The sequence below is a fragment of the Malaclemys terrapin genome, chromosome 11 (genome assembly GCF_027887155.1).
Source record: "Malaclemys terrapin pileata isolate rMalTer1 chromosome 11, rMalTer1.hap1, whole genome shotgun sequence".
NCBI lineage: Eukaryota > Metazoa > Chordata > Testudines > Emydidae > Malaclemys > Malaclemys terrapin.
In genome coordinates, this window is record NC_071515.1 from 69,595,284 (window position 1) to 69,613,459 (window position 18,176).

An 18,176-nucleotide genomic window follows, 5' to 3' on the forward strand; every position below is an offset into this window, starting at 1 on the left:
CAGAAGTTTGGAAGGGTTATCAAGGGCTATTTAAATGAAGAACTAGGGACAAGGGGAGTACTGTAACAGGGCAATGGGGTGTCTGAGTGGGGCCCAACAGGAGGTCAAAAGAAGCCAGTGAGAGGAGCTAAGAACCTACTAAGACAGTTTGCATCTGGACCGATGCAGCTGAAAAAAAAGCAGAGCTTAGGAATTGAGTGTTTATAAAAAAAAAAAAGAGAGAGAGAGATGGACTCAGTAATCAGTTGCGAGGGGTCGGGCCTGGTGGTTGTTACTAGGGAGGGGATCATGAGTGGGCGACATCACTGAAGATCATTTATATAATGCCATTAATATGACAGATGCATTGTATCATCAGGATAGGAAAGGCTGCGGGAGAACTGCTACAGCCCTATATGTACAGGATACCATCCAATGCATTAACCACGCAGTGTGCATGACTGCTGTTCCTCTACATCCTCATACAAATGTCTTAAGGCTCAATGAGATAAGCAGTCAGATCTATCTGGGTGTCTATTAGAAAGATAAGAGAGGTCAAATATCTGCAGATTGATGACGTAGACGCCTCCAGCGTCAGAAACAGAAGTCTTGAGTAAGCAGTAGGAAAGATGCTGGAATCCTCCAAACTATTAGATTCTATCCCGAGGGAAAACAACTACCCTGGCTGACTCAATCCTTCTCTCCCTCTCTCTCTCCCACCTTTGCAACTCCAAAATCAAATTACTGTTTCCCTCCCAGCATTTAGGACAGGCTGACTGAATGGCCAAATACTGAAAGCAAGTTTATTGAGAAAAGGGGTGGGGGGGAAGGCAACCCCTTGGAGGATATATTTATATTATTTCATAATTTATTGACATTTTCTACGGCTCACAAGTCTTTGGCGGATTCTCGGTATACGTGATGGCCTGCCCAACCCCCAGCCACAATGGACACTCTGGTAACGACACATCCTGGCTGCTCTGCACGGTCAGAATACAGAATGATCTGTACCAAAGTAGCTCCCTAATGCGAGAGATTCTGTTGCAGGGGCTTTCTTTAACCTCAAACCATTTTATTTCAGAAGTTATACACACACACACACACCCCTCACTCGTGCTCCAGACAACCAAAGCAGGGGAATTTAGACTCAGATCGGAGCATTCCCAACATCTGGAGCTAGGATATTAGAACCAAGAGCTGGTGTGGGCACATGTATAGAGTACGCATGTTCACCGACTGCTTCACCCCATTTTTGTTTCATAAAGGAAGCCACTTTCCTCTCTCTCCACTTACAGAAATAGCCTGAGAAACAGATATCGCAAAGAGCAGGATGAACCTGAGGTTGAGTTATTTGCTGAGAGTTTTCAATTACGCATGTGCTGTATATTTAAAATACATACGTCTTGAAGCTGTTTAATTACACTTTTAGGCCCTGGCCACAGCTTTTGGCTACTTGTACTGCAGATCACTCTGTGTAAGATCATATTGAGCATGTGATAGGCTCACACTATATACAATTTTAATTGCAACATCTATTACTGTCAAAATCCTAGTGTTTTTAATCTCTACATGTGATTTCTTAAAAATTATATTGATTACAAAAGAGGGGCAAGAAAGCGTCTGCACAGATTGTCTTTTGAGAAACTATTAAGCGTGTACGGAAAATTAAGTGAGGACAAACAGCTGTCTTTAGCTCTGGACTGCTGCAATAACAGGCAAAGCCCACAGCGGCTTGTTAACGGAGATTATCATTGGAAAGAGCTTGCAGCTGTTCTGCTTTGCTTCCAGTAGCGGTGTTCACGAGCTGTCAGGGCACTGATATAAAAGCACTGTACATTACAGGGATTATCTGGATGTAATGTGGGCAGACTGAAAAAGCACCAAACGTCTAAGGTTTCACATGTGGTAGCCAGGTGATAACCCACATCCTTCCAGGCCTGAAAGGCATAAAAGATACAGGTGATGAAGTCATATATCCTTGCTCTAAGGGAGTTGCTGTCTTACTCATTCAATTCTGATGACTTCATGGACTGAAAGAGGCTTAGAGACCAAAGCCAAATTTCTCTTTGATTCACATAGTAGGACTCAAGCCAACCTCAGCATCCTAGGTTCCCTAATGCAGATTTCCCATTGATGTGAATGGGCATCCTGTCAAGGCTCCATTCTGGGGTACCGGCATGGTGAAGAATCAGCAAGTCCAGGCCAAATGTGAATGCTGTGAATGCCCCAAGACCCCCACGCCTCAAGTGTAGCGAACAGATGAAGGGGAGGGAAGGAAGAGGGAGGTGCACATTTTCTATTGAGGAATCGACCAAGATATGGAGAATATGGTGCTGGAGAACATACTGGATGAGGGAAGGCAAGGGGAAAAGTCCTGACCTTCTCAAATTTTGATAAAATCCATGGGCTAGGTCCTCAGCTGCTGTAAACTGGCGTTCTAGCCTATTCTATACAGGTTCCCGTGTCTTCCTCATCCACAGTATCTGCGTGCTTTCCAGTAACTCCATTGACTTCAGTGAAGCTACGCCAACTTACACTAGCTGAAGATTTAGCCAAAACAAGTGTTTAAAAATGTGTAGTGACTCAACTATGATTCCCACAAACCTCCAACAAGCCAAAAAAATATTTAGCATGACATAAGCACTGCCACTAGCAAGGCAGAAAACCCAATCTCCATCATAGGGATCCTGGCCTCATTTTTCAAAAGCGACTAGTGATTTTGGGTGCATTGACTTTTGGTGACTAACAGGAGACACCTTAAAGGGGCCTGTCGTTTTCAAAACTGCTGAGGCACCCAGCTTATGAAACTCAGGCCCCTTAAAAAGGTGTCTCAAGTTGGTCACTAAAAATGGAAACATCCAAGATAATTGAAAATGTAGGCTCACATTCTGAACTGGAATTGAAACCTAAAGATCAGCACACCTTTTTGTCTGCAGCAGACAGGTCACAGACAGCCTTTTGCTAGCAACACACTGCAACTGTAAAATACAAGCATGCATGCTGAAAACAAACATTAATCAGAGTTAACCTGTAACAGGTCAGTCAACATCAGTGGTGTGGTTTTATTCGGTCTTTGGAGAGGAGGAAGCGTGGGAGGGAGGGAGGAAGAGAACTGGATTGTTTTGTACAGTACATAAAGTTCAATGCCTTACTTTTGCAGCCACTCTGCTATATCCTTTGCAGTAGCCCCATAGTTCTCATAGTGGAACAGGAACTTTCCTTTCCTATTAATGCAACAAAATGAGATTTAGTCCCTGTATTGGAAGATAAGGAGGAACATGAAATTATGATTTAACATATGATTTCTAAAGAAGAAGTAAAAAGGACTGACTCAAAGTAGCAGATGGTAGGGTATCCCCGAACATTGTATTCCTCCTTTATCTTTTCAAATTCAGCGGAGTGGACGTTCATCCCTGCAAGTACCTGCAAGATCAGAACAGAACCATTTGTTTCTTTGCCCTCGTGCTATTCCCAATAATACAGGACGTCACTGCAAATTCAAAACAAGAAACAAACTGCCCAGACTAATAGTCCTGGACAGATTTTGATTGCACTCATTTTACTCCAAAGCCACAGAGACATCACTGAAGTCAGTGGAATTACACTGGTTTTGCGTTGATGCAAGAGAGATCAGAGCCTGGCCTACTATATACAGCTTGTAAAGAAACATTCCAGTTAGCTTATTGCTGTTCCTTGTTTTCTGCTACAGATTACTCATATTTATATGCACCATCTAATAGAAGTACCCAAAGGGGACTTGTTCAATAGAATTACTGATGCCATCTCAGAATATTTACATTTCAAGTGGCAGGATGAACAGGTTTATTCTGTTTCTCAAGTACCACAGCTCAGAAAGCACGCAGACATTAGCCAGGACAGCAGCAGTTCTAGCCCCACGTCTTTGGCTTCCATTTGGGCAGCCAGTTTAAAGTCTCACCTAAAGGCCAGAAAACCCAATTGCCTGAGCAGTGGCTTTGCCGTTTAAAAAGGCACTTTGGGGGGAGGTGGGGGAGGAGAAGGCATAAATCAACCTTGCTGCAATTTAAAAATAGAGCTCGCTTTCATTTTGTGCACCAGGAAAGGAGTCCTTCCTCAGAGGCTTCCAGAAATGGGTTTGGGCTCTGAGCTGTATGAATCTCTTTAAACCAACAAAGCCACCCTCATCCATCCTCACTTCGAATCACAGAAACGTAGGGCTGGGAGGGACCTCAAGAGGTCATCTAGTCCAGCCCCCTGTGCTAAGGCTGGAGTAAGTATACGTCCATTATAACCAATGTCTGGCAAGGGGATGGCCTGCCTTTTGATACCAAGTATCCATGGCATCTCGAAATAACACACACAGTGCTTGTTATATACTTCATAAATGTCACAATGCCCGTGAGGCAGATGAGCACGATACCCATTCTACAGATGGGGAAACTGAGGCACAGAGACACCAGTGAGTCAGTGACAAAAAATGGACACAGACTCAGGAGTTCCTGGCTCACAATCCTGTGCCCTAACCAACAGACCATACTACCCCTCAAGTATTTTCAAAACACTGGAGAGTAGTGGATGGGAGTAGCTATGCATTTCTGTGGGTGTGGGACTTACACTGAGGTCACCTCACAACTTGGAGATACAACTCCAAGATTAACTCCATTTTAATGGCATTGATGGTTTAAATCATTTTAGCAGCATGGGCTTAATCCAAACCCCTCCGAAAACAGGATTTTCTCTTTCCAGCTGAAATACCACATCGGAATTTAATACCAGTTTCCTGACTGCAGCAAACTGCACGGACAAAATGTGCTCAGAGCCAGCTGGAAATAGATCTGCAGTACAAAATCCTCACATGAAAGTCAGTCAGCCTTTACTCAGAATGTACTGGAGAGTTACAAAAGGAGACATTTTGGTCTCGTTTCCTCCACACCTACTCCAGCAAACTCAAAGAGGCAGATTAAAGGAGCAAGCCTTACATCAGCCTTCTGTTCATTTTACTTTTATACATTTTCTTTCAACCACCAATGACAGATTTTACTTGATCCTTACAGGTACTGGACCTGACTCTCCATGCCTTGTATCTCATGTTATCATTTACACACATGCAGAGTAAGTGCAACAAGCGACCAAATCACAACAGTAAGTTTGCATGGTATAAAAGACTATACAGGCCAAAGGAGTGGCGAATAAGGCCGATTAATTACATTTCTGAGGGTCAAGCTGTCAAAGCTCTCACTTAAGTCATTAGCTACACGAGCTCAGAAAACGCCAAAACTCCACAAGGACGTTCCTGGGGCCAGCTGGTGTAAACTGTTGTAGTTCCACTGACTTCAATTAAGATACAATGATTTACACAAGCTGAGGATCTGGCCCTTGATTTTTAGGGACACCTGGATCAGAGGGGGAGCCGTGTTAGTCTGAATCTGTAAAAAGCAACCGAGGGGCCTGTGGCACCTTTAAGACTAACAGAAGTATTGGAGCATAAGCTTTCGTGGGTGAATGCCCAGTTCGTCAGACACAGGGACACATGATCGCTCTAAGTGAACGGTTTATGTCCCATGGACATTAACGGGAGCATGAACTGACCCCAAATTTGCTATAATATATGCTTTAAGAATTCCAAGAGAAAGATGAGATCAAAACTTCCATGTAATGTGTAATCCTCGGTATTTTAAAACATGTCTGGATTTTGCTGATCCCATGCAATAAAGTAAAACACATGACACACACTAACACAATAACCTCCAAGAAAGGGGCCTTCTTAAGCAAGTACCTGATATCAATGGGAACTTAACCATGTGCTTACGTGCTTTGCCGACCAGGAATGCTTTCCCAAATTGGGGCCAGAGAGTGACACTTACAGGAATTCACTGTTATTAACTGGAATTCACCCTGATTGCAGGACAAAGAGACTACATTCAAATTGTGAGCTGGTCTTTTTCCTTTTGCACCGTTGTGCAATTTAATGTGAATTATGAACCTACTTTAACACTGAAAAAGTCATCTAGCTTTCCTGTTGGCCACAGCACTGACAGCAAAAAGACCAGTCTCACGAGCAGAATACAGTAACCAATGTCAGGTACAGTTCACCTTTTCATTTTTACAACCTATTAAATAGGCAGTTATTTTATTTTATATTTTCATGCTTTCTCCTAGCAATAATGACCTCAGAGCCTGGCATTTCCTGGCAGTTAATGACTGGTTGGGTTAAAAGACCAAACCATCAGCTTGTCCAAGCCAGTCACAAACTGCCAGGAAACACCTCACCTGGAGCCATTACTGCTTTAAAGTACACAATGGAAAAACTGTGACGTGTGCAGTATAATTAAAAGTTAATTTAATTTTAGAAATGGTTAAATATATATGGAAAAAGTTAGATAATATAGGACCATTAATCCATGGAAAACTGGGTTTTAATTTAGACCAAAGGACTGAGCTTCTGTGTGGAAACAGCATCTTCTACAGCAGTGGTCTCCAACCTTTTTACACCCAAGAACACTTATTGAATCTAAGGGCAACCCAGGATCAACCCTGCCACTTCCCCGAGGCCCCAGCCCTTCCCCGAGGCCCCAGCCCTTCCCCGAGGCCCACTCACTCCATCCCCCCCATCGCTCGCTTTCCCCCACACTCATTCACTTTCATCGGGCTGGGGCAGGGGATTGGGGTGTGGGAGAGGGTGCGGGCTCTGGGCTCGGGCCGAGGGGTTCACAGTGTGGGAGGGGGCTGGGGTGTAGGAGGTGGTGCAGGGTGCGGGCTCTGGGAGGGAGTTTGAGTGCAAGAGGGGGCTCTGGGCTGGGGCAGAGTGTTGGGGTGCAGACAGGGGTACAGGGTGCTGGCACTGGGAGGGGGGTCAGGGTGGGACTTGGGGTGTAGGAGGGGGTATGCGGTGCTGGCTCCAGAAGGGGCTCAGGGATGAGAGTTGGCGTGCGGCCTCCCACTGGGCAGCATTTACCTCTGGCGGCTCCTGGTCAGCGGCAGGTGCAGCGAGGCTAAGGCAGGCTCCCTGCCTACCCTGGCCACACACCACTCCAGGAAGGGGCCAACATGCCCCTGCGGGAGGGGGAGGCACATGGCTCCGTGCGCTGTCCGTCTCTGCAAGCACCGTCCCCACAGCTTTCCCGGCCAATGGGAGCTGCAGGGGTGGTGCTTGCAGGCAGGAGCAGAGCGCGGAGGAAGACCCCTGTCCCCCCCAACCCCGGGGCTGCACTGGCCGCTTCCGGGAGCGGCGTGGGGCCAGGGTAGGCAGGGAGTCTGCCTTGGCAGTAGGCACACAGCACCACCAGAGATGGCAGTCGACTGGGAGATCCTCTAGGATCAACCAGTTGATCGCGATCAACCGGTTGGTGACCACTGATCTACAGTGAGTTGCCAGATCAAGACTTTGGTCTTAGCTGACTCTGTGCAGAGAGGCCCCCCTGTGCCAACATGAAGTCCCGCTGACTTCAGCAACTTTCCACCCGGCCCAGGTGTCTGCCTGCATGGAGCTCGCTGTAGTGTTGGGACCCCAGCATTCAGTCTCACTGGGTTATTAAGACGATACTCCTGAAAGATCCTTCTAAAGAGCAGAAGGAAATGATCAACTGTTGCGGGGGTGGGGGGGAGGAAATGGGGCAATAATGGTTTAAATTCTCCAGCTTGAGTTGCAACTCCTATAAAAAGTGGGATTGTCTATGGCATAGGCAATAGAAAATTACAAGAAAATACAGTGCGTTCTGCACAGTGCTAGCCCTCCAGCAACGCTTACACATGTGGACCCTTATGTATCTCATTCGTGTATACCTAAAGTCCTGAAGCAATACAATTCACCTGTCCTGCCAGACAGGGGTGTCTTGTACAGAGGAACCTAGTGTTAATTCGATGGAATTCACACTGTAGGACAGGTGGAATTTTAATGCTCTTCAGCCATACCAGAATTTTTATACAAATATCTTCAAGGGCAGTACTCTGCCCTTAAGAAATGCAAGCAAATCTCAGTGAAGGTAGCCCTAAGCAAACAAGCATTTAACGCATGCGTCTACCGAGTTTCAGAACAACTACTTGGGGGAGCATGCAAGTGGGAGGATTTTTAATGCTCACAAGATATACTGACTGGAATTCCCCTGCCAATGAAACTCAAGGCTTCAACCTCTCTGCTCTACCATGTGCAGCCTCTCTGGGGCATAGCCTGCCATCTGTGACAACCTGAATGTTAGAAGGAACCCAAACTCAACTTAAACTCTGCTCTAACCCACATTTCCATCAGTCATTTTCCTTTGCCTCCCACGTACCCACCCACCCACCCACACTATTTTATTTATTATATATATATATATATATATATATATATATATATATATATATATATATATATATATAAATAAATAAATAAATAAATAAATAAAATCTTGACTCAAGCACTCCCCGTAGTCAATGTGAAATATCTTGATTTTAGTGAGGCTTTTGACACAGTCCCGCATGACATTCTCATAAACGAACTAGCGAAATGCAGACTAAATAAAATTACTACAAGGTGGGTGCACAACTGGTTGAAAGACTGTACTCAGGGAGTACTTATCAATAGTTCGTTATCAGACTGGGAGGGCGTATCTAGTGGGGTCCTGTGGGGGCCAGTCCTCGGCTCAGTACTATTCAATATTTTTATTAATGAGTTGAATAATGGAGGGGCGACTATGCTTATAAAATTTGTGGATGACATTAAGCTGGGAGGGGTTGCAAGCTCTTTGGAGACAAAATCATAATTCAAAATGACCTTGACAAATCTGAGACTTGGTCTGAAATCAACAAGATGAAATTCAATATAGACAAGTGCAAAGTAATACACTCAGGAAGGCAAAATCAAATGCACAACTACAAAATGGAGAACAATGGGCTAAGTGGCAGTACTGCTCATAAGGATCTGGGGTTAGAGTGGATCACAAATTGAATCTGAGTCAGTAACGTGATGCAGTTGTGAAAAAGGCTAATACACCCCAAAATGATATTAACAGGAGTGTCATATGTAAGACACGGAGGAATTGTCCTGCTCTTCTCAGCACCTGTAAGGCCTCAGCTAGAGAACTCTGTCCAGTTCTGGGCACCACGCTTTAGTAAAGATGTGGATAAATTGAAGAGAGTCCAGAAGACAGCAACAAATAATAATTAAAAGTTTAGGAAACCTGACCTATGAGGAAAGGTTAAAAAAACTGGGCATGTTTAGTCTTGAGAAAAGAAGACTTAGGACGGACTGATAACAAATATGTTAAAGGTTGTTATAAACAGGATGGCAATCCATTGTTCTCCATGTTCACTGAAGGAAGGACAAGACATAATGGGCTTAATTGCAGCAAGGGAGATTTAGGTTAGATTAAAGCTTTCTAAGTATAAAGGTAGTTAAGTTCTGGAATCGGCTTCCAAGGGAGGTTGTTGAATTCTCATCATTGGAAGTTTTTAAGAATAGGTTGGACAAACACATGTCAGAGAAGTTCTAGGTTTATTTGGTCCTGCTTCAAGTGCAGGGGGCTGGACTTAACCTCTCAACGTCTCTTCCGGCCCTATATTTCTATGATTTTATGATCAATGCTAAATCTTATTGATATAACATATAATTCACCTATGGAACTCACTGTTGCAGGATATTACCAATGCCAGTACTTTAATGAAGTTCTAAACATGACTGACATTGCTATGAATACAAACATTATCTACAGTTATAAAAGCTAAGATAAAATTACAAGGTCAATCAATCCTCATCCTTCATGACAGAGATTGATCACAAGCTGCAGTCAGGAGGAATTCGCCCTCCCACCAAAGTATGATTCCCTGTTATAAAACTAGGTGTATTATGAGAATTTAAGTGTCTCTCTGAAGCATCCAGCTTTGGTCATTCTCAGGATATGTCCACCCTGCAACAAGAGATGTGACTGCAGCTCAGGTGGACATACCCACGCTAGCTTTAATCTAGTTACCTCTCTAAAAATAGCACAGGCTAGCTGCCCAAGTGCAATCCCACCCAGGATCTCGGGTACATACTTGGTTACCACCCACGTTGCCATGGCTTCACTGCTACTTTAATGAGCTAGCTCGATCAAAGCTCGCTCCGGTACGTCCACACATGGTGCAATTCCACCTCCCATTCCAATGCAGACATACCCTCATAGAGTGGACACCAGACTAAAAGGACTATTAGACCCCAATCCTGCAAACTCTTCCTTAACTTTACTCACATAACCAGCCCCATTGAAATCAACAGGATTACTCACATACTTAAAGCTAAGTGTGTGGGTAAGTGTGTGCGGGATCAGAACCATAGCCTGTTCTGGCAAGAGTCACACTTGGTGTAGGAGGTGAATGAGTAAAATCTTGTGCTCCACAGTACAGAAATCAAGACCAAACATTGCGAAAGGATTTGGAGTCGGGTTTGGGTTTTGTTTTTTGCTTTTTTGGAGTTGCTTAAAATATTTCTCATCCAACCTGAAATCAGTTAAAATGTCCTGCTTCAGTTAATATGTACAGTCTTAAATATTCAGAGGATAAACTTAAGTTTTTTTTTTTGTTTTTGACATTTATACATCTTGTCATCCTCTCACTTACATATGTGCCTTTCAGTTCTGTGGCTGCCTGCTGGTAAGATGGCATCATTCTCTTACAAACACCACACCCTGGTCAAAAAGGGGGGAGAAAAAGACAAGGCAAATCATATACCAGTAATGACACTATTTCATACATGAAATCTAGCACCTCAAAACAGTGAAAGATGAAATGTTTTCTGAAAAACAGCTTCAAATCTCAAAACATTCTAAAGAATATCAAGATTAAAAAAAATAAAATCACTGTTTATTCCTTACCTACTTTACTAAGCCCCTGAGATTATTTAACATCTCTAAGAGAATTACTTTTTTGCCATTTGGGTTTGGCTTTGCATTTCACTCGTCCAGATCAGCCAATTTCAAACTCAGTTTCACATTCTGATTCCAGAGGCAGTAGTGTTGTGTTTGGGGCCATGATAATTCATAAAAATTCTTAAAATTTGAAACAGTTATCACTGATATTTCCCCCCAAAATTTCAGCAAAACATCTCTCTTCATTTTTTATTAAAACCTTTTTTCTTCCCTTGCCTCCTCACTTAAAGAAAAAAATTAATTCTAAATTCTGGACCTAAACTGAGTTCTCAGTGTCCCTTTAACTGAAACCACACACACACACACACACACACACACACACACACTTACAATTAAAGGACCTGATCCTGTATTCTCTAGGTACTCAATATTCCCACTGAGCTGGGTCCAATAGATATCTGGGTCTCACCCTACATTTTAAAAGTCACTTGTCAAGATCCAAGTTCAAGGTCATGTGTGTCTCCCCAAACTTGCACTTCAGTGCAAGAGCAATCAGAATCTGGCCCTTAATATGGAAAAATTAGGGCACTTCTGATTCAATCCAGTGCAACAAGTCTTAAGAATTTAATCGAGGAACCCTTCCTTAACACACTAAGTGGACATTAAAAAAAACACTAATGCTCATTTGACTACTTAGGAAAGGTGACAGTTCAAAGAAGATCCTCCAGATGCCAGACAAGGCAGATTAGCTAGCAAAAAAGAGAAGACATGGGACTGGCATGTGCTAAAAAGCTGTGTGTAGATGATGCTGTAGGAGGTTTAAGTAGATTAGTAATAAATCACCTTGTAACCAGCAGGTTTTTCCATTGCCAAGTAAACTGAGATGAGGGAAAAGACGTGACTAAGTTCTTCTGAGTCAGATGAAAGGGACTTTTATCTGAATGACTCCTGGGACTGCAATGCGACAGTAGTCAGCATTTGTCTTCCAGCCAGCAGTGAAGAGAAGAAAAAGAATAAGCAGTTGCCCTGTACGCTGCATGAGATCACCCCCAAAAAGATCTGCTAATGTTTCTGGGGAGATTTTGGCAACAGCAATTCAGGCTTCCCCACATCCGTGTGCCTCATCCCCAACCAGGGGGAACATCCTCTAGGAGACAAGGGAAAAGGATTCAAGTTTCCATAGCTATTCCACCCTTGGCATGAGATTGACCTTGGCTGAGATTGGTACAAGGGGGCTAATTAGTGCCAGTTAAGAAGATTTCATAATGCGCATGGCACACCATCCATTTCACTGAGGCCTAAACTGGCCTCAACCACTGTCATGCAGTCTGCTGAACAGCCAGCAAATGGCATCCTCTGTCAGTCATTTCCTCCCACAAGCCGTTTTCATCGTCCTCTCACCAACGCTGACGTCTCTTGCTCTATACTTCAAACTCCTTCCAGCAGCCCTCTGGGCCTCAGACTGTCCTGGCTAGTAACCTCCGTCATCTCCGCCTTAACCTTTCACTCTCTTCTGGATTCTTCCCTAAAAATCCAAGCATTCACTGGTCTCCTCTACCTTCAAAAATCCCACCTGCCTAACTCCCTTCGGCTCCAAACTCACAGAACACACCATCTACGACAGCTGCCTTGAGGTCCTCACCTTCAACTCCATGCTGTATTGCAGCTACCATCTTTCAGCAGTGAACTCCCTGTTACCCTATTTCAAACTTCATCGACTAGTATCTGTCCTTATACAGACTTCTCAGTGTAGCTTTGTCACAAGGGCCCATTTTGTGCCAGGTATTTGAAACAGGCTAGGGTTTATTTTAACATTGAACAGTCAACTGATCTTTTTCTAACAAACACTGAATGTGACTGCATCACTTTGTAAATTTAATCAAGAGACTCAATCATGAACTTAATTTTGTCGTCGTCATCATGAGATATATCCTCCAGCTGTCTGGTCACGTTTTTGCTTCTGTACTTCTTTCGCAACTTGTGCTGAGAACACCACACTTTTGCAGCACACATGATCCCTCACCTCTAGTGTATGCAGACATCTCAGTTGTGTTGTTCTTCCACATTCACGGCAAGCAATTTTGGTCTCTGTCATTTGCTTATTCCTCCATTTTGTCTTTATGCCTTCGAATGAATTTTTAATCAGATGCTCTTCAATTTTTGCAATGCTCACTAACCTTTCCATTTTGGAAGCCCAGTACTATAAATATCCTTCATTTGTTGCAAAATCAGATTCATTTCCTGCAATCATTTTGCACTGAACTGGAGTTATACCACAAATAATTTGGGCTCCAATTAGTCCACCTGCTAGTTGTTTAGATTTGACTTAGTTGCACAGGCCTGTAACAACCATCAATGCCCTCATGTGGCAGCTGATTTCTCGATGGAAAATGAGCCTTTCCTCGCCTCCGTCCCCACCAATAGCTTTCAGTGTGCATCACTGTATTCTTAGATTTTTAAATTACTTTATTTAGCAGTTTGCAGATACCTTCATCTTCCCACTCACTAGCACATACTGAAGATGTCTATTGCCTGTGAGTCTGCCACAATGTAGAAAAAATGGATGATTTCACCGTCTTTGATTTCTCTGCAGTACGACTTGCTTCCAAGAAAGTTTAGAAGCACTGCAGATCTTAGTCAGGTACCATCCCAGATGGAGGGATTTGGGACCCCATTCTTATCAAAGGAAAAGTTTTTTTCCAGCTCTGGGTAATAACAGTGTGAAACACAGGGGTGCTTATAAGAGACTGATCCAGATTTCCCTTTTCCAAAAAGGAGACTTAGGTCAGGGCTTCAAAAGGTTCCACCCACGCCACGTGGCAGCAATCAGTATCTGCACATTCTGATAACCAGTATTTTAACGTGACTGCTGGAGGAGTTTGGTCTTTCTTGAGTAGGTGGCACAGCGGAAGGGAAGGAGAAGAGTGGGAAGAGAACCAAGTCAGAAGGTTAATGTTAAATAAAAGACGAGGGAATGAAGGATTGTGAAATCAAAGAAGGGTTTAAAAAAAAAAGTAGGCTTCTTTGTAGAAGTTTAGAGAGCAGCAAAAGCATTACAATAGCGAAAACTAGCAGGTGTTCAAAAGCAGCAACACTGGAAGCGGCAGTGTGTCTGGGGAACAGTTCAAAGGGAATGAAGGGTCAAGTAATGCGCATTTCAAGAAAGGGCTGGTTGTGGAAAACCATTATTAATGAAGGAGGTAAATTGTGAAAGTGTTCTGGGGCTCAGGAATCTCCCGAGAGGAACGAGTTACAGACTTAGGGAAGGCATATCATCTCAGCGGACACAAGGCAGGAGGCAGTTGCTGGGAGTTACAGTACATGCTGCACCTCAGAACATGACAAGGTCACGCAGAGATGAACCGGAGAATCTCTACACATGTGTAAAGTTTAAATGAAAGCAGCTAGGGTAAGCTGCAGTGGTAGGCTGACCAGACAGCAAGTCTGAAAAATCAGGACAGGGGGTGGGGGGTAATAGGAGCCTATATAAGAAAAAGCCCCAAAGATCGGGACTGTCCCTATAAAATCGGGACATCTGGGTCACCCTATGCAGTGGTAAGGGAAATGCGCCCTTTTACTGAGCTATTAGACCAAGTCCTGGGCAGTTCCTAGCAAAGCTCAGATGAGACTAAATGTAGAATTACATATCCTGGATGAGGGAACCACTTTGGGCCACTCATTAGGAAACCACAGACAATGCTGCCTTGGGATGCTCAGTTTAACACAGCAAAGCAATATTCACCCAATTGCAAGCGACACCTAACTCATCACCAGTACCAAGGCTAACGCAGCAGTGCTTTTCTACCTTAGATCATGTGATCGCTCCTTTTTCACAGCCTGCCTGTCTTGCAAGTGGGCAATGGCTCCAGGGCAATGGTACTGAGCGTTAAAAGAGCTGGAAAGTCTCTAGGTTGCTGAATGGAATTGCAAGGAGCCACCAAATAGCAGCAACGCAACATTCACACCCAGCGATGTTCGCAGCGTGACTCAGTCTCCGGGCATTGATACAACACAATGTCAAGGTGTCACACTGCTGTCATTTTGTGACTTGTTACAACTCCACCTGACACACTCTTTCCCAAACGCTTTGAGGGATCCTGGCAACTTGGGTTCAATTACTCAGCACCCCATGTTACATCATGTATGAAGCTCTCCTGAGCAGTACTCTGTCCCCTCTGCCTGACACAAGGAAGAACATATGAAGCTGCAGCCAGAGCCCTGGTCTCCTTTGGAGATTCGCTGTTCTCATGGGACCAGCTTTTTATGGGCTATGGAGAAGAACACTGCAGAAAGTAAATAAAAATATGAGCAGTATTCACATGCGTCCATAGAACTGTACAGGGCAGAGTGCTGGGCACACACAAAAGTATATGCGTTATTAAGTCATATGCACTCAGCATACCGAACAGGAATAGAGCATGAGAAAACCAGACAGGACAAGTAGTAAGAAAGTGATGTGAAAGTGTAGTGACTGAGACCGGTACCAGCAGGCAGTGGAAAGAGGCACAAACTTGTGGAAAGAAAAGGGAAACAAAGTTAAAAGAAGTCTGATTGGCCAGGAGAGTGATAGAGTGGATGCCAGGGGGAAAGAGACCAGAAAGAAACCAGAAGACAAATGCTAAGGGCTGTACAGTGCAAGGAGATGAATATTAGTCACTAAAGCGTAATTAATGAAGAAAGTGGAGAGCATTCCACTCAGAGGAGAGCACCTCTGGGTAGGGATGATGGTTGATCAGCCACAGGAGTGACAGATTGATAGGAAATACCAAATCACGTACATGGGGCATAGAACATCATCAGAAGAGGTCTGTCTTCTTTCTTTAGAAGCCTTCTGAATTCCTAAAGTATAAACCAAACAAAAACAGTTATCCATGAAACAGACATGCATCAGGCCACAGTCACTTTTATCTGTGTTCAACTTTAAAAGGCAAATAATGTATTAAAGACACTTCCCCTTGTTTGCTTCATTATCTAAGGGGGGGGGGGGGGGGGAAATCTTGTAAAAAGCCAAAAGTTGAATCACTTCTCTCCACTCAATTCCGGCTTAGAAAGAGTTAATACAAATTACCACGGGACTGATTCACTAAATACCTTACGAGAAATTTTCAGTGATAGGATGTAGAAATTACTCTACCTGCCGACTCTCAATAGAGGCTTTTGGAAGCTACAGGATAATAAACCCGTTTTCCAGCCTGATGCTCTCAAAGAAAACTACTCTGATTTCTTATTAAGGAGCTGGACTCAATAAAAAAATAAATACAAGACTTTAGCTTCCTCACCATGAAAGCCTAGGCAGGGCCATGAGAGGCAATGAGAATAGATTTTTCAGTGCCGGTATGGTGGGAAAACGAGATGAAGTTTTTAAATTGAATGTAACCCTGGGAGAGCTTGTCATGGAGAACAAAATGGTGAACATTAAAAATTAATCTTCTTACAAAAACTGAATGTCAAAATAACTGTTCCTTATATCCAAAATGAAAGCTAGGTATGGATAAGGCTCTTTATGAAACACCATCTAAAGCTCAATCAATTAAAATTTTAAAATCAATAGACTGGAAAAGCATACAAAACACCAAACTGATCATCACTGGAGACCGCACTGTTACCACTGCAACCACCCTGTCTTTTCAAAACGAGAAATACAATTTTACATATTCACAGCCTTCCCACTTAAACGGAGAGGAAGGCTGGTCTTGTGGTTACAGCACTGGGCAAGCACCGTGGAGATGTGGTTTCACTTCCCGCTTCTGCTGTATGATCTTGGGCAAATCCCTGAATCTCATTGTGCTTTATTGTCAGTCTATAAAATGAAAATAGCATTACTTTCTCCCAGCCTGTCTCTCTCATCTTTATTTAGACGTAAACTCCTCATGGCAGGGACTGGTCATTTACTGGGTGTACAGCTCCTAGCACAATGAGGCCCCGATCTCAGCTGTACTATTGCAATACCCCCAATGGTTTTGCAATTCACTAAAAGTAAGGCAGCATGCTGCAGCGGAGACAGGAGTCAGGAGATCGGGCGCTGCAGTTAATGTGAGATGTGAACTCGGGAGAGTCACTTAAACATTCGGTGCCTCAGTTTCTTCTTCTGAAAAGCGGGATAATGGTGCTTGCTCACTTTTGTAAAGAGTTTACACACTTCTTACTGACATTACATTAAAAATACAGACACACACTTTATGTATCTGGTTGAAATACCTTTTCACTGTCCACATGCACAACATCTTTGGCTTCGGGATCCTCTTCCCACAACGGAGCTCCTTCAGGATCCTTTAGAAAGGCCACCACTGACTGCGATGAATGGAAAGACAACAAGGGACTTTTAAACATAATTGCTACCAGAACAGGAGGGATACCATCCCAAATGCCACCTTTCCACTAAGCTGACTTTTCGTCTTCCCTTTCAGCAACAGCTTTTGCCATTCCGCCCTAAAGCTATACTCTTTAATGCAGCCGAGGGCCCCCGGGTAGGGGAACTGATGCAGTTTATCTGAACAAGGGTGGAAGGTGCTGGAGTTGAGGGGCTGTTCAAAGGCATGAACTCCTTGTAGGACATGAATATCCCAGGTCATCAGGGCTTGTTCTCTCCGTATGGCTGATGGAGCCATGGCAGAAACAGGTCAAGAGATGGGCACGATAGGTTAGAAGATACACTCCAGATCACAGCGGACTACTTCAGCAGGACTAGATTCTAGAAAGCATCTCCTCAGCTGCTCCCTGGCCCGGTGGGCTAAGATTCCTCCCTTCCTTCAAGACAGATTCTCATTCTATTCAGACAGCTCTCACTTGAGAAGTCTAGTGTACTCACAGCCACATATAGTTAGCACATGCTCAGCTGGTCAAATTAAAGTCTAGGCTTGAGCTCAACCAGCTTAGCTGGTGTTGAAGATTTGTCTACTTGAGACTTTTCAGACACGTTAGCTGACATATGCTAACACCCCACCTTTTATTCTGGTCTAGACAAGGCCCCAGTGACATTCTTACAACCCTTTTGCCTTCAGTGGGGATGCAACAGTATAACCGACTGGAACTCAGCACAACGATCTGTTCATGATGGGCAAGAAGAAAGATTCCGGCTGCATCCCAGTTGGCTCTGAAGGGCTCAGGGGAGGGAAAAGCAGTATCTGTGTATGTTAGTTACTCAAGTCAGCAGACAGGTCTCTTAATACATCCAAGGAGCAGATCTGCTGAGTAAGGAGACTTTACATACTCCGGCACTTTTGGGAGAAGCAACACACATTACCACGGTGGTAACAGAGATGGGTCCCATCTAGACAGGCCAAACCATTTTATAACGTAATTGTAACTGTAGCATAGATGGCACTCGGAAGCTACGGGCAATAACCTCTCTGACCAATGCTGGAAGAGGGCTCTATAGCATGCATGGGAAGGTAAAGC

The 18,176-nt window shown here is 43.9% G+C and overlaps 1 protein-coding gene across 2 annotated transcripts in view; it reads right to left on the reverse strand.

Moving 5' to 3' along the window:
• PDIA5 (protein disulfide isomerase family A member 5) overlaps nt 1-18,176 on the reverse strand; it is a 121,191-nt gene that overhangs the window by 63,096 nt on the left and 39,919 nt on the right. For both annotated transcript variants that reach the window (XM_054044360.1, XM_054044359.1), the window contains exons 6-10: nt 16,977-17,069; nt 15,557-15,617; nt 10,531-10,598; nt 3,311-3,402; nt 3,132-3,203 (exon numbers count right to left, since the gene is read on the reverse strand). In XM_054044360.1, the coding sequence (XP_053900335.1) occupies nt 3,132-3,203; nt 3,311-3,402; nt 10,531-10,598; nt 15,557-15,617; nt 16,977-17,069 (386 nt within the window). The remainder of the gene's footprint in view (nt 1-3,131; nt 3,204-3,310; nt 3,403-10,530; nt 10,599-15,556; nt 15,618-16,976; nt 17,070-18,176) is intronic.